This window comes from Scyliorhinus torazame, chromosome 16, assembly GCF_047496885.1.
Source record: "Scyliorhinus torazame isolate Kashiwa2021f chromosome 16, sScyTor2.1, whole genome shotgun sequence".
In the NCBI taxonomy this organism is placed as follows: Eukaryota; Metazoa; Chordata; class Chondrichthyes; order Carcharhiniformes; family Scyliorhinidae; genus Scyliorhinus; species Scyliorhinus torazame.
The window spans coordinates 65,728,349-65,745,428 of record NC_092722.1 but is presented as its reverse complement, the minus strand read 5'-3'; the positions used below and the strand labels follow the sequence as shown (position 1 = coordinate 65,745,428).

The 17,080-nt window shown below is 45.2% G+C and overlaps 1 protein-coding gene across 1 annotated transcript in view; it reads right to left on the bottom strand.

Moving 5' to 3' along the window:
• Positions 1-17,080, bottom strand: part of LOC140392259 (uncharacterized) — a 415,817-nt gene that overhangs the window by 299,870 nt on the left and 98,867 nt on the right. The window contains exons 7-10 of the mRNA XM_072477576.1: positions 6,751-6,925; positions 6,348-6,445; positions 805-979; positions 610-707 (exon numbers count right to left, since the gene is read on the bottom strand). Of these exons, the coding sequence (XP_072333677.1) occupies positions 610-707; positions 805-979; positions 6,348-6,445; positions 6,751-6,925 (546 nt within the window). The remainder of the gene's footprint in view (positions 1-609; positions 708-804; positions 980-6,347; positions 6,446-6,750; positions 6,926-17,080) is intronic.

Below are 17,080 nucleotides of genomic sequence, written 5' to 3'. Positions count from 1 at the left end.
CGAATATGCGACCTAGCTCTGCATAGCCGCACCCGGAAGTCTACTGTCCAATATCTAATTACTGTTGAATCACGCCTACGACTCCATGAGTATGACAATATCAGGTTATTGTTGTACTGGTCTTCCCCTTTTGGCACAAGTCCCCAGAAGTTAGTAAGGAGTGGCGGTGACATGATTGGGTTTGTTGCTGTTCCCAGTGCCTAGGTTGATGAAATGAAACAAAATGAAAATCGCTTGTCATAAGTAGGCTTCAAATGAAGCGACTGTGAAAAGCCCCTAGTAGGCACATTCCGGCGCCTGTTCGGGGAGGCTGGTACGGGAATTGAGCCTGCGCTGCTGGCCTGCTTTGGTCTGCTTTAAAAGCCAGCTATTTAGCCCTGTTCTAATGATGAATGCTGAGTCCGGTTTCATTCCATCAAGACTTTTTTTTGGCACTTTTATACAACTGAGTGGCTCGCTACGCCACTTCAGAGGGCATTCAAGAGTCAACCACATTGCTGTGCATCTGGAGTTGTTTAAGCATACTGGAAAAATATAACATTGAATCAAGAGCCATTATTTCAAGTGGAAAGAGCGCTAAATAATCTTTTACAAATGTTGAACACTTACAAAAAGATTCGGGGCAACCAAATCGTATTTTGTAATCTTCACAGCTCCCATCAGTTTGGTCTTTATTCACACAAGCAAATCCAGTAGAAATGCTGCACCTGTTTAATACGGAATACGAGGGGGAATAATGTAATCACGAAAATAATCCATACTCTTTGCAATAAAGTCACAGGATAAAATCACATCATTATTTACTCAGTGATGTTGTCTCCAGAGTTTCTGTCTGAAATCCCTGATGTTGTCTCCACTTCACAGACAGTCGGGGTATTGCAGATCTGACCTGGATTTTCTTTCCGAAGGTTTATGAGATTTTCAAAGTCTCCATGGCCTGATGGGTCATCTCTGTCAAACCATCGGGTTTTGCAGTTGCCTGGTTTAACAAACAAAACAAATTCTACTCTCTTAGCAACACTTTCAACAATGGAATTGAACGATATGATATGGTGTGTGCAGAATAGAAAGGGAAGAATGTTAGTAATTGGACTCCTGGAGGAGTCTTCTAGAGAAATTAAATTCAATCAGAATTGGTTTCACCAAATACTTGCTGAGAGAATCTAATAAAAGAGAAATAAAGGGAGGTTCTAGTAAGAGAAATTGCTATTTATTTCTTTATATAAGTATTGCGAGAGGAATGCAACTCTTCCTTATGCTTTTATTATTTGTGCTAGTACTAAGTATTCTCAGATATGCTGGATCAAAACACCCGCTGCTCCCCGCACAAATTCAAGTTTTTCACCATCTTTGCGGGAAATCTCATAACAGGTAATATTTCTGTTCCCCACATTGGCTTTTCTTTAACCTTTTACAAGTGGACATAAAACTGTTTATACAAGGGTGCACAGTTCTTCTTGCATCCTGGTCAACATCTATCCCTCGACCAACACCTAAAATGGATGAATTAATTTATTCTTGAGCCTTTTTCTGTGAAAATTGGCAACCACATTTCCTGCGTCAGAGCAGCGATTGCACTTTGTAAATAGTTAAGATCTACAACTTGGGGTGTGTGTTGTACGTTTGCAAAGCATACTTGTGAATTTGCATATTCCAAATAGCCTAAGTTTACTTTCCTGCAATTTTGCCCACAACATAGTTGTGGTGATGCTGGTGACCAGTCTGAATAAATGGTGAGAATGGGTACTAAATATTCCTGGATATAACGTATTCAGGAAAAATAGGGAAGTAAAGGAGTCTGACAGTGATCTCTGTCAGACGAATTGTACAGTGCTAGATGCAGAGGGTGTCCTGGAAAGGTCAAGGACATAATCTACTTGGTTAGAGCTAAAAGAAAAATATACAATTGCACTACTGGCTGTTTTCGATAGAGCACCAGCTAATTGGAAAAAATACAGGGGAGAAAATTGGAAGGGGAATTACAGAGAGGAGGAAAATCTACAGAGCAATGATAATGGGGGACTTAAATTAACTTAATATAAACTGGGATAGTAATAGTGTAAATGGAACAGAGAGAGAAGAGTTTCTAAAGTATGTTCTGAAGAATTTTCTTGAGCAGAATGTTTCCAGTCCAAAGAGTGAGGATATTGCTGAAACCAGAAAATACTGCAAATACTCGGCTGGATCTGGTTCTGTGGAATGAGGTCTTGAAAGCAGATAAAATGTCACTATAAACCTTTAGGGATAGTCATCATAGTGTCATAAGGTTTGGTTGGCCATGGAAAAAGACAAGGAACAATCTAATGTAACAGCACATGATTGGAAGCAGGCTAATTTCAGTGGACTGAGAACACCACTGCCCCAGATAAATTGGAATCAACGATTGGCAGACAAAACTAATGGAACAATGGGATGAGGAGACAGGGTACACTTCTATGGATGACGGAAGCGATAGTAGATACATACATAGAAAACAGGAGCAGGAGGAGGCCTTTTGACCCTTCGAGCCTGCTCTGCCATTCAGCACAATCATGGCTGATCATCCAGCTCAATAGCCTAATCCTGCTTTCTCCCCATAGCCTTTGATCCCATTCTCCCCAAGTGCTATATCTAGCCGCCTCTTGAATATATTCAAAGTTTTAGCATCAACTACTTCCTGTGGTAATGAATTCCACAGGCTCACCACTCTTTGTGTGAAGAAATGTCTCCTTATCTCTGTCCGAAATGGTTTACCCTGAATCATAGATACATTACATAGTGGGTAAGATGAAGCTGCAAAATGGTGCACATGACAGGACAGATTGATAATACAAGTGAGAATCAGACTGAGTACAGAATTTTTAAAAAATTTGTTTATGGAACGTGGGTGTCGCAGACTGGGCCAGCATTTATTTCCCATGCCTAATTTCTCTTGAGGGGAGAGGTAAGAATCAACCGCGTTGCTGTGGATTTGGAGTCATGTGTGGGCTAGAACAGGTAAGGATGGCAGATTTCCTTCCCTAAAGGACATCACTGAACCAGTTGGATTTTACAATAATCAACAGTGGTTTTATGGTCATCATTAGACTTTTAATTCCAGATTTTTATTGAATTAAAAGTTCATCATTTGCAGTGGTGGGATTTGAACCTGGGCACCCAGAGTATTACCCTGGGTTTCTGGTTTACTAGTCCAGTGACATCCACTACATCACTACCTTCCCCATGAAAAGAAAAAGGAAAAATGAGAGAGTATGAGAAGAGAGTGGCAGCTAGAAGGCTTGACAGCTTCCAAAGCAACTGGGAAGGAGTGAAATGGGCCTTTATCTAGACTTCTTTGGTACTCACTGTTTTCCTTGTCTGCACCCGAATGGTCCCAGAGTTGGTGGACTGACTCAATTCTGATCCCACGTCCCCAGAGCAGAAATTGGATGTGATGGCACCCTTAAAGTCTAGACAGTTATGCTGAGTTGGCAAATATCCCAACATGAGCTTCTGCCTCAATAGTGAAAATCAAGTCCATGGAGTACAAAAACAAGGAAGTAATGATGAATCTTGATAAATTATTAGTTCAGTGGCAATTGGAATAATACGTCCAATTTTTGGCACTCCACTTTATGAAGAATGTGCAGGTGTTAGACAAAAAAGATGAATGAGAATGGTTCAAGGGATGAGGGACTTTGGAAAACTCAATAGATTGATGAATCTGGGGTTGATCTCCTTAGAGAAGATAAGATTAGGTGGAGACTTGATTTTTCGAATGCAAAACAGTTTTCAGTGGTGTTCCACAGGGCTCAGTGTTGGGGCCCTTGCTGTTGTATAAATGATTTAGACTTAAATGTGGGAGGAATGATTGCGAAATTTGCAGATGACACAGAAATAGACCATATAGTTAATAGTGAAGACGATTGATGCTGATCCCGGCATATAAATCTATGGTTTGACTGAGTGAGTAGAGAGTTGGCAAATGGAATTCAAACTGGCAAAGTGTGGGGTAATGCATTTGGGGAGGGCAAACAAAGCAATGGAATACTGAGAAAGTATCCTTGGAAAGAGGAAGTCCACGCATTGCATTTTTTTCAACTAAAAAAAGCTTGGGAGATAGCCATTGATTGATTGATATTTATTGCCACATGTACCGAAGTACAGTGAAAAGTATTTTTCTGCAGCCAAGGGAACGTACACAGTACGTACATAGTAGACAAAAGAATAATCGACAGAGTACATTGACAATTAGTACATCGACAAATATGATTTGTTACAGTGCGAGCAAGGGCCAAACAAAACATGAGTATGAGCAGTATAGGGTGTCGTGAATAGTGTTCTTACAGGGAACAGATAAGTCCAAGGGAGAGTTGTTGAGGAGTCTAGTAGCTGTGGGGAAGAAGCTGTTCCTATGTCTGGATGTGCAGGTCTTCAGGCTTCTGTACCTTCTGCCTGATGGAAGGGTCAGGAAGAGGGCACAGCCTGGGTGTGAGGAGTCTCTGCCAATGCTGTCTGCCTTCCTGAGGTAACGGGAGGTATAGACAGAATCAATGGGAGGGTGGCAAGCTTGTGTGATGCGTTGGGCTGAGTTCACCACACTCTGCAGTTTCTTGCAATCTTGGACCGAGCAATTGCCATGCCAAGCTGAGATGCAGCCAGATAGGATGCTCTCTATGGCACATCTGTAGACGTTTGTGAGAGTCAATGCAGACATGCCGATTTTCTTTTGCTTCCGTAGGAAGTCAAGATGTTGTTGGGCTTTCTTGACTGTTGCATCAACGTGAGTGGACCAGGACAGACTGTTGGTAATGGTGACCCCCAGGAACTTAAAGCTATCGACCATCACCACTTCGGAGCCATTGATGTAGATGGGTGCGTGCCGTGCTACGTTTCCTGAAATCAATGATCAGTTCCTTGGTCTATCCAACATTTAAAGAGAGGTTGTTTTTGGTGCACCATGCAACCAATATCTCCCTTCTGTAGTCTGATTCATCATTGAGATACGACTCACCACAGCCATATCATCCGCAAACCTATAGATCGAATTGGAGTTAAATCTTGCTACACAGTCATGTGTGTATAGGGAGTACAGTAGAGGACTGAGCACACAGCCTTGCAAGGCCCCGGTGTTGAAGACTATTGTGGAGGAGGTGCTGTTACCTTTCCTGACAGATTGCGGTCTGTTGGTGAGGAAGTCAAGGATCCAGCTGCACAGAGAGGGGTCAAGCCCAAGATTGCAGAGTTTGGTTATTAGTCTCGTCAGGATAATGGTGTTGAAGGCGAGCTGCAGTCTGTGAACAGCAGTCTGTTGTAGGTGTACTTGTTGTCAAGGTGTTTGAGCGTTGATTATAGGGCCAGAGAGATAGCATCTGCTATGCATCGGTTGTGGCGATAGGCGAACTGCAATGGATTGAGACCATCTGGGAGGCTGGCATTGATAACAGACTTCAGGACCACCAGTCGGTAGTCGTTGTGCACGTTACCTTGTTCTTCTTTAGTACTGGTATCATGGTGGTCTTCTTAAAGGAGGTGGGGACCTCGGAGCGGAGAAATGTGGTGTTACACTCGGCAGCTGGTCTGCGCAAGCTTTGAGTGCTCGCCCAAGGACTCCGTTGGGGCTCGTCACTTTCCGCGGGTTCACTTTCAATTCCGATTCATTCCCATGGAAATGCCTTGACCAATCAGAACTGACCTGCCTGGTTTGAATTTGAACAAAAGCTTGGCATTTAACTGTTGCCTGCATGCATTCTCCATGACATTACCTCTACCAATTAGAGTTCACTTGCCAACAAATCAGCACTCCCTGATCATGCAGTGTAAATGGTTGTTACTATTGGTAATCTTGAGGTTCATCCTGATGAGTGAAAGGCGTAACTGTCTTCTTTGGTGAAGTTTAATTGGACCCTGATGGTGTAAATTCCTATTTCATTCCTGAAGGAAAATGTTCTGCTTGCAGAAACGCAAATGTGGTTAGAAACTATGGATATTGGGTCCGAATGCCTAAAGATTCTCTGGGTCAGTTTTCAATGTGCGTGTTCCTTACATTCTTTAATGTTTGATGCTGCACTGGCACAGATCAATTCCAGCCAAAGACAAAGGCTGGATTGTCCGCCAGTGGGATGCTCCATTTTGCCGGCAGCCCGGAGGTTTCCCAAAGGCATGGGGCTGCCCCAAAATGGGAAACCCCATTGACCTGCTGGCGGAACGGAGCATCCCACCGGCGTGCTGAACCAGAAATCCGGTGTGACGGGATGGAGAATCCATCCCAAAATTTATTGCTTTCTTATTTAAACAGAGAGCTAAACTAGCATTGAATGCAGAGCCATTCTTTCCAAAGTGGGCATGTGAAGTTCAATAAATCAATTTTTACCAAGTTCAATACTTACAAAAGGATTCCGGGCAAGTAAATCGTATTCTGTAATCTTCACAGCTCCCATCCTTTTGCTCTGAATTTACACAAGCAAATCCACTGGAAATGCTGCACCTGTTTAATAGATAATAAATAAAATAAAGATTTGCTTTTTACAACCACTAAATGTTTCAAAGTGCCAATGAAGTACTTTTTTGAGGTGTTCTCACTGCTGTGATGCAGGAGATGGAGGGCGACATTTTCCAGCCTGGACATTTGGTGTGGGCTGCATCACGGTCGAATGTTTTCATTACTCTTGTGACCATGCCCCCCAGTGTCGTGGCTGGAAAATCCTGCCCATATGTCGTGTGTAAAACAATTCACAATCTTTGAAATAAAATGTGACAAGGGAATATATGTTGAGAGGAATCTTTATTTACTCCGGAATGTTGTCCCCAGAGCTTGATGCTGGAACCCCAGATGTTGTTTCCACTTCACAGGCAGCTGGTTTGCTACAGATCTGATCAGGATATTGTTTTCGGAGATTCACAAGGTCTTCATAATCTCCATTGTCCGACGGGTCATCGCGGTCAAACCACTGGGTTTTACAATCACCTGGTGAAAGGATCAAATAAAAAACAAAATGTAAGGAAAACCCATAATGAACAACTAAAAAGTATGTAACTGGGCCCCTTTTATTGGCTGTTGCAGAACAGGCTGTTCCTGATGAAATTGGAAAATAAATCTATATCAAATTTGAAAAAAGAACAAAGTCGACTGAGGGCTCTGTGAAAAGAATCTTTAACTCAAGATATTTAATCCCATTACTGAGCTAACAGGGAGATATTGGGTGAGTCAAATTTCATAGAATTTACAGTGCACAAGGAGGCCATTCAGCCCATCGAGTCTGCACCGGCCCTTGGAAAGATCACCCTACTTAAGCCCCACACCTCCACCCTATCCCCTTTATCCACGTAATCCAACCTAACATTTTTGGACACTAAGGGCAATTTAGAATGGCCAATCCACCTGACCTGCACAACTTTGGACTACGGGAGGAAACGGAGCACCCGGAAGAAACCCATGCACACACGGGGAGAACGTGCAAACTCCACACAGACAGTGACCCGCGCCGGGAATCGAACCTGGGACCCTGGAACTGCGAAGCAATTGTGCTAACTACTATGCTACCGTGCTGCATAGAACTGATAGAACTGAATGTCAAGACGATTTTTACCGTGGATAATTTTATATAAAATTGATAGCTATGTGTAATGCTACAACAAAGCTCTCAGGTCAGGTTGTTTCTGAAAAATTCGGTCATTGCATTTTTGCTTAAATACAAGAATGCTTTATGCTGGGTTCTTCCTTTTGATATTCCCAAACTACAATTAATGAGCTAATAATAATGGTAGAATTGCTGGGTTACCAAACACTGACATCAAGGAGTTGCCACAAACAGTACTTTATTCAGTAGTTGAGCAGCTACTTCATGCTTGTACTCTGCCCGTGCTCTTGTGGAGAACTTACGTGCCCCAGTCACACCCCTCTTTGTAACCACATCATCACATGATCATGTAGTGATCTGCATTTATACAAGTGTTAATGTAAATACACTACAACTAAGTAATCACTAGAGGGAGCACTAGAGAAGTATAAAATAGACAGACGGGATCCAGGATCTCACTCTTCACAGGAACGGCAGCTAGTGACCAGACACAGACAGACAGCTCAGATGTAACATCTAGGATAAGCTCTGGAGAGAGAACGAACTTACCCAATAAAGCATTTACTTCAACTGGAAGACTATGAGCTTCATTCAGACATAAAAAATAATATAGATCACTTGGTGTGTGTCGATGAAGGCAACGGATTTGTCGTCTATTTGGACTCCAGAAAAGCTTTTGACAAGGTCACAAAAGGGAGACAGATGGTGATGGTAAAAGTCGATGGGATCCAAGGAAATTTGGCAAATTGGATCCAGAATTGGCTGATTGGCAGGAAGCAGAGGGTAATGGTCGGGGAGTGTTTTTCTGAGTGGAAGAGGTCTTTGCATGCTATCATTTTTGGGGCCTGGTGATATAAAGCATTCCCTTCTGCACCAGGTTGAATGGGCCCCAATGTGATGCTGTCCCAGGGAGCAATAGGCAACATTCACATTACGCCCATGCCAGCAACCAGGTTTGCCTGGGGAAGCCAATGATCCCATCAGCAGACTAAATTCCAAAGGAAGCTGCATGAGAAGAGTCCACACAAGGAATCATCATCAAAATCCCAAAGCTGAAAGGAACAATGAAAATCTGCCAAAGGTTTCATTGCCCGCTCTCCGAATCTTCAAACTCCACGTTGAGGGCCTGTTGGCAGCCATGCAAAGCCTCAACGAAGTCCTTGCTGCTCAACACTCCATTGATATAATTTGCCTGCAAGAAATCCACATAGGAACAGAAGAAGCAGGCCATTATTCCATCAAAGGCTACGACCTCCTGTGCTACCACCCTCATGCCAAACAGGGTTGTACCACCTATGCTTGGACTGACATTGCTCAAACAAACCATCTGGCAATGACAACTTTCTCTGACATTCTAGCAGTTGGTGGATTCCACACAGCCGATATCCACAATCCCCCAATCACCAGCTTGGAGCAGCAAGTCTTGCCCTTTAACAGTCACCAGTCAGACTGGCGATACCAGTCTGGACTGGGATGGGATGGTGATGCGCTTGCAGAGTGAGCATTCAGAAATGATCTTTCACTTACACAACCCCAAACATGAGGAACATTCCATTCAATACTCAAAGGGAGGCGGTGCCGTAGCGGTTTTGTTGCTGGACTAGCAATCCAGAGATCCAGCGTATTGAACTAGGTACCTTGGTTCGAATCTCACAACTCAAAATCCTGGAACTCTCTCCCTAACAGCATAGAGGGACTTAGCGGGTCAAGAAAGAAGCTCACCACCACCATCTGAAGGTCAACTAGGGATGAACAATAAATGCTGACCTAGCCAGCGATGCCCAAATCGGGTAAATGAAAGATTCACCCAGAGGGCATAGGGATTAGCCCCCCCCCCCCCCCCCCCACCCTGACCTGTGCTGGATCAATTCTCTTCATGGGACTTCCCACCGTGCATAGAGCCTTAGATGACTTCCCGCGCAGCCAACACCATCCTTCACTTTTCCATATAGGATTACGTGTTCCAGTAGTCAACAGCCCCAAGAAGTTGTGATGGAACCTCTGGAAAGCCAACTGGACAATATACAGTGAAGCCTTGAAACGCAGCATCTCAACAATCCCACTACGAAACATCACCGTTGACAAAGCATATAACCATCTCTGTGGTGCCATCTACAAAGCAACCTGCACAACAATTCCCAGAGGCTACCAACCCATCTATATCCCATGCTTAAATGAGGTATGCTGCCCTCCTAAAGGCAAATAAAGCATCGGGACCGAGAGGTAGGGCACCATCCAATCGAGTCCCTCAAATCCGCGCACCCCACCAAGTGGGAGGGAACCGCAGCAGAGCTAAACTTCACAAACTCCAGCAGGAAGTGCTGGAGTCTAGTCTGGCAGCATGGAGCAGCCAAAAGCCACCCACTCAAAACCGTCCCTCAGTTACTCCCAACCATGCCTCCAGCCATCTGCTTGCCACAGCCAAGACACCCTGGACAAAAACACCAAAATAAACATTCAGAGTGAATTAAGACAACACCATAAGCAATGCAGAGAAGATATCAGCCCTGCCCCCTTTGAGGTTGCAGAACCAAAGAAGGTTCTACAGTTCTTGAAGTGCAGCAAGGCAACAAGATATGGCAATATAATACCAGAATTTATGAACCACCTGGGGTTCCAAGCTCTTGCCTGACTGACCGGGTTTAACACGATGGTCATAAATTCCAACATTATTCCAAAGAAATGGCGGACAGCAAAAGTTATCGCCATACCAAAACCCAGAAAAGGCTCCATACTTGCAGCTAGCTACCATCCAATCTATCTCCTGTCGATCTCATATAAAATCCTTGAACGCCTCTTCCTTCAGCGCACATGTCCAATTGTAGATGTCCTTGGTGTCGACCAAGCTGGTTTCTGCAATGACCACAGCACAGAGGAACACGTACTAGCTCTTACCACCTACATTGGAAATGACTTTCAATGCTGTGTTCCTCCACCTCACAGCTGCCTACGCCACTGTTTGGCATACTGGCCTCCTCCCGAAGCTGTTACGGGCTCTCCCCTGGGCAACTAAAAGCATTGGAACACTGTTGAACAATCGAAGGTTCAGAGTTCACATTGGATAGGCAAAAAGTTAATGAAAAAGACAAATCAGTGGACTTCCGCAAGGTTCAGTACTAGCTCCAATCCTGTTTAACTTATACACAAATGATCTTCCAATGACTACCTCCTGAAAATTCATATATGCCAACGACATTTGCCTCACTCCTCAAGCCCCCGGCTTCGACACCTTGGATCGAAACCTAAACGAGGACTTGTCATAACTTGAACAATATTCTAACAAGCCCTGCAAAACAGTATCCAGCTTATTCCATCTTCATTATGCAAAATCCAATAAAGAGCTTAACATCCAAATGAATGGCTGCAAGTTAAAGCAGCACCCAACTCCAACATACCTTGGAGTGACCTTAGATAGGACCCTGAATTACGGGAACACACACGCTTGACTGATTGGAATGTACTTAATGCTTGCTAATGCACTTACATCTCTTTGATGTGGTCATTGTTTACAAACATTGGGGTTTCACCACTTCGGCAGTGGAGCATGAAGGGAGATTAATGAATCAAAACTGCAGATGGTTTTTAATAATAATAGTCTTTATTAGTGTCACAAGTAGGCTTACATTAACACTGCAATGAAGTTACTGTGAAAATTCCCGAGTCACCACACTCCGGGTACATCGAATGAGAATACAGATTGTCCAATTCACTTAATAAGGATGCCTTTTGGGACTTGTGGGAGGAAACTGGAACACCGGGACGAAACCCACACCTACACTAGGAGAACATGCAGACTCCGAAGAGACAGTGACCCAAGCCGGGAATCGAACCCGGATCCTGGCGCTGTGAAGCAACAGTGCTAACCACTGAGCTACTGTGCCGCTGCACTGTCAATCACAGAACACTACTCAAAAGCTATGAATGGCTTGCAGATAGTGGATCAATGATAACCAGAAACAGGCACAGCTGTTATCCTCCAAAGAATGGACACGTGGATCTGCAAGGTAAGTATTGCAGATATAATGCTTCCCATTGCGCCTGTCTGGACTGCTGTCTAGCTTCCAGACAGGGGTCCCTTTTTGGGGGGGATGCGTGGCTCTGTGTGTGGAGGGGGTTCCTTTAACCATGGGGGGTCCCCTATTACAGGGCTCCGTCTAGGGCAGCACAGTGGCACAGTGGTTAGCACTGCTGCCTCACAGCGGCGAGGTCCCAGGTTCGATCCTGGCTCTGGGTCACTGTCCGTGTGGAGTTTGCACATTCTCCCTGTGTTTGCGTAGGTTTCGCCCCCACCACCCAAAGATGTGCAGGTAGGTGGATTGGCCATGTTAAATTGCCCCTTAATTGGAAAAAATTAATTGGGTACTCTTAAATTTATTTTAAAAAATTTAAATTACAGGGCTCTCTGGGAAGGGGGTATGGACCCCCTATTTTCCGCCCTGCCGGCGTGCATCGTGGACCTCGTTCACATCGGCAGTGGGGGCTCGGAGAATCACGTTTGGATAGGCACTAATTTTCCTCGGACTCCAGATTCTCCGACCTATCGGGGAACGCATTCCAAGCATCCCGGGACAGAGAATCCCACAGTAATTACTTTTCTTTAAGAGGACAAATTTGTTAAGAAAGAGTTAATGTTCCCAAGTGCTTAGTTGAAATTGGTGCTTTAATCGTTTAATAGAATACACTTATTGTTTGACAGACCACACTTATTTATTGTTTGATAAGGCGGCACTTAGTTGTAGAGGGGATAAAGGTGGTACTTTGGGGTTGGAGGATAAATGATTGTAGATCACAATACAGTTAAGAGTTGAAGAAGTCAAGATTGCTTTCTTGTTCTTATTACAATGATACCATTAAAGATTTACAAAGGCTGCTTGCCGTGTACTGGTCCCCTAACAGTAACCACATTGTAGGGTGGAGCATAAAAGAAGAAATAATTGGAGCATGTCAGAAAGATACAGTGATACAAAGATTTGAATTGACATATAGGCTGGAAAAGTCAGATGGGCAAAGCTAGCTGTGATGAAGAGTTCATAAAATGTTTTGGGGATAGTTTATCAGAACAGAATGTTCTGGTCCCAACCATAGGGCAGTTTATACTAGACCCGGTATTGTGCAATGATATGTGAATGATGAATGATCTCATAGTTAAAATGCCCCTCGGTTGCAGTGACCATAATATGATTGAATTTTACATTCAGTATGAGGGAGAGAGGCGTCGGTCAGAGACTTACGTTTTTAAACTTAAATAGGGGCAATTATGAGGGCATGAAAGCTGAGCTGACTGAAGTGAATTTGCAAATTAGGTTAAGGGAAAGATCAATACAGATGCAATGGCAGGCATTTAAGGGAATACTTCAGAATGCACAGAATAGTGACATTCCAATCAAGTCGAAGAAAGTAAGTTCAAGAAACAGATCCACATCTGTGGTTGGCTAGAAAGGTTAAAGATAGTATCAAACCTGGGGCGGCACAGTGGTTAGCACTGCTGCCTCACGGAGCCGAGGACCCGGTTTCGATCCCCACCCCGGGTAACTGTCCTTGTGGAGTTTGCACATTCTCCCATGTCTGTGTGGGTCTCACCCCACAAACCAAAGATGTGCGGATGCTGGGATCTGAAACCAAAGAGAAAATGCTGGAAAATCTCAGCAGGTCTGGCAGCATCTGTTGTGAAATAAAAGAGCTAACGTTTCGAATCCCGATGACCCTTTGTCAAAGCAGGGTAGCTGGATTGGCCACGCTAAATTGCCACTTAATTGGCAAAAAATGAATTGGGTGCTCAAAATCAATTTTTTTAAAAGGTTGTATCAAACTTAAAGAAAACGCAAATGATTATACAAAGACAGGAGGAAGGCAGACGATTGGACAGAATATAAGGAACAGCAAAGGATAACTAAAAATTTAATAAGGGGAAATTAGAATACAAGTGACAGCTACCCAGAAATATAAAAATAGATGCATAGAAACATACATGGAAAATAGAGGCAGAAGGAGGCCATTCATTGTGATACCCTGATCCCACCTTTCCCCCAATATCCCTTGAGCCCTTTAGTATCAAGAGCTATATCTAATTATCAAAAGCGAATAAGAGATTTTATAAATTTTTAATTAGAATAATTAACCCAGTGAGTGTTGGTCCTATCGAAAATGAGACTGAAAAATTGATAATGGAAAACAAGGAGATGGCTGCTGAACAGGTATTTTGAATCAGTCTTCACCATAGATCAATAACATCCCAGAAGCAGCTATAAACCAGGAAATAGATGGGAGGAACTCAGGAAAATTACAGTCACCGGAGAAGTGGTACTATGTAAACATTTGGAGCTGCAGGCTGACGAGCCAGATCCTGATTGACTTCATCTGAGGGTCTTAAAAGAAATGCCAAGTGAAATAGTTGATGCTTTTGTTTTAATTTTGCCAAACTCCCTAGATTCATGGAAGGTCTCATTAGATTGGAAAATAGCAAATGTAACTTCTTTATTGAAAAAGGCAGGAAACTACAGGTCAATTAGCTTTTATAATCTTAATTAGTGTCACAAGTAGGCTTACATTAATCCTGCAATGAGGTTACTCTGAAGATCCGCCAGTCGCCACACTCCGGTGCCTGTTCAGTACACTGAGGAAGAATTTAGAATATCCAATTCACCTAAAAAGAACGGGCGGGATTCTCCGTTCCCCGATGCCGATTTTGTAATCGCCGATCAGGCAAAGAATCCCATTTTATGCCGAAATTGAGGGCAGCATCTGTTTGACGTAGGTTTTGTATGCACTGCCCTCTCCGAAATGGCGTCATCGTGTCGCGCACCGCACGCCATTGGGGACGCCTTAGCGCATCACCCGAAGGCACATCCCGATGCTCCGCCCCCGTGATGGGCCGCATTCCCGACCACGCAGTTCATCTCCGGTCTCAGCGGTCGGGAACCTTGATTTGGCAGCTGCGAACTGTGTCTAGTGCCGCCACAGTCGGGTGGGAGCCACGCTGCTGGCTGGGGGTGCTTCTGCGAGGGCTAGGGGACTGGTGGGAGTGGCCGGGGGGAGCACTGTCTAGCATGTCCGGTGCCATGTTTTACGGCACAACCACTGCACGTCGTCGCCATGCTCATGCGCACCACGAATCTGCCATTTGTCCGTGGGTGCCGGGGGGGTTGCGCAGCGCAGCTGCTAACTCATCACCGGTTGTAGGATCGGTTAGGGGACACCAAATCTTTTCACAAACAACTCCAAAAATCCTTCGCACTTCGGCTCAGAAACGGAGAAACCAGCCCCACATGTTTCGGGACATATGGGCCGAAACCGGCGCACCTGGGTGAAAGCCACGCAGACACGGGGAGAGCGTGCAGACTCCGCACAGTGACCCAAACTGGGAATCAAACCCGGGTCCCTGACGCTGTGAAACAATAGTGCTAACCGTATGCTTAACATTTGTCATAGGGAAAATATCAGAAGCCATTATTAAAGAACCTATAGTAGGGCACTTGGATAAGCTCAAGGTAATCAGGCAAATTCAACATGGTTTTGTGAAATGGAAATCATGTTTAACCAAATTATTGGAGTTTTTGAGGGAGTAACTTGTGCTGTGGATAAAGGGAAACCAGTGGATGTAGAAGATATTTGATAAAGCGCCACATCAGTGGTCAGCACTACTGCCTCACAGCTCCAGGGACCCAGGATCGATTCCGGGCTTGGATGACTATCTGTGTGGCGTTTGCACTTTCTCCTCGCGTGTGTGTGGATTTCCTTCAGGTGCTCCAGTTTCTTCCCACAAGTCCCAAAAGATGTGCTTGTTAGGTGAATTGGACATTCTGAATTCTCCCTCTGTGTACTACAGTCCAAAGAGTTTTAGGTTAGGTGGATTGGCCATGCTAAATTGCCCCTTAGTGTCCAAAAGATGAGCAGGTTAGGTGCGGTAATGGGGTTATGGCGATGGGGTGAGGGAGTGGGTCCTGGTAGGGTGCTCCTTCAGATGGTCGGTGCAGACCTGATGGGCCGAATGGCCTCCTCCTGCACTGTAGGGGTTCTATGATTCTATCAAAGGTTATTGCGGAAAATAAAAGCTCGTGTTATGGGGGTAACACACTGACATTGATATAAGATCAGCTGGCTGACAGGAAGCAGAGAGTGGGCATACAAGGGTCTTTTTAGGTTGGCAGGGTGTAACAAGTGGTGTGCCACAGGAATCAGTGCAGCGACCTTAACTATTTACAATGTATATAAATGACTTGGATGGTGGATTGAAGGGTTGATTGCCAGATTAGCTGATGACACAAACATAGATAGGAAAATAAATTGTGAAGAGGACATAAAGAGGTGACAAGGAGACTTCCGGTGGCGTGGGCGAGCAGGGCGGCCGCAGCAACAAGAGCTCCCGCCGGTGGCCGCGATTTCAGGGAAATCCCCGAGTCTTCACGTACCCCCCGACTATCGTCGGCCTTTGGGGCTGTCACGAGCAGCCAGCGGGGCTCCGTTTAAAAACCGGCGAAAAACCCCGCGCGGGTGTCGGGCGGCGAAGACTGAGGCGCTGGGCCCAGCGCGGCGTTGAGGTCAGAGCAGCGGGGGCGGAGCTACGAGGAGGCCGAGGCGGCAGGCCCGAGGCCAGGGCACTATGTAGGGAGGGTGCTCCACGTCGGATGGCTCCCACCTAGGAGGAAGAAAGAAAGCTTCAGCCTGGTCACAGGGGAGCTCTGGGTGAATGCAGAGGAGAAAGAAAGAAGGTTTAAGGAAGTTTGGTAAAAGTTTTTTTTTTCTCTCCCCTTTTTTTTTTTAAAAAAAAGTATCAGTCAGATTGATGAAGGACAGGAGGGTGAAGGGGAAGAGAGGAGAAAAGAAAGAAGATAAAAAACAATAAGCCGCTAAAGGATGCGAAGAGCAGCGTAGAAGAAATGAGGAAAGGCGGGATCGCCGCTGAAGGAGAAGACGAACAAAAGTGTTGACAGGATGGCGGAAGCCGAACTGTAAGGCGGGGCCGCACTACTTACGGTGGAGAAGATGACCGAGGTGATGGCGGTGGAGCTGGAAAAACAGTTTGCGAGGCACATGGAGGCCTTGAGGAAGGAGACGGCGGTCGCGTTGAAGTCATTGGTGGAGGAGGCAATCAGCCCGGTGAGGGTGGCGGTGGCAAAGGCATCGGATGAGGTGAGAGAGCAGGGCGAGAAGATGAAGGAAGTGGAGGAGGCCGTGTCACGACACAGCGACCAGGTCACCTCGATGGGGGACGAGCTGTGGAGGGTGGTGGAGGTTACCAGAGGACTCCGAGCAAAGCTGGAAGACTTGGAAAACCGCTCAAGGCGGCACAATTTGAGAATTGTGGGCTTGCCCGAAGGGACAGAGGGCCCAAGGCCAACGCAATACTTTGCTAAGAAGTTGGCGGAGCTGATGGGGGAGGGTGAGAGCCCCACCCTGTACGAGCTAAACCGAGCTCATCGGTCATTAAGGCCGAAGCCCAAAGTGAATGAGCCGCCAAGGGCAGCAATTATCTGCTTCCATAAGTTTTGCGTGAAGGAGAAGGGTATTAAGCTGGGCGAAGCAGAAGCGTGAGGTGCTGTGGG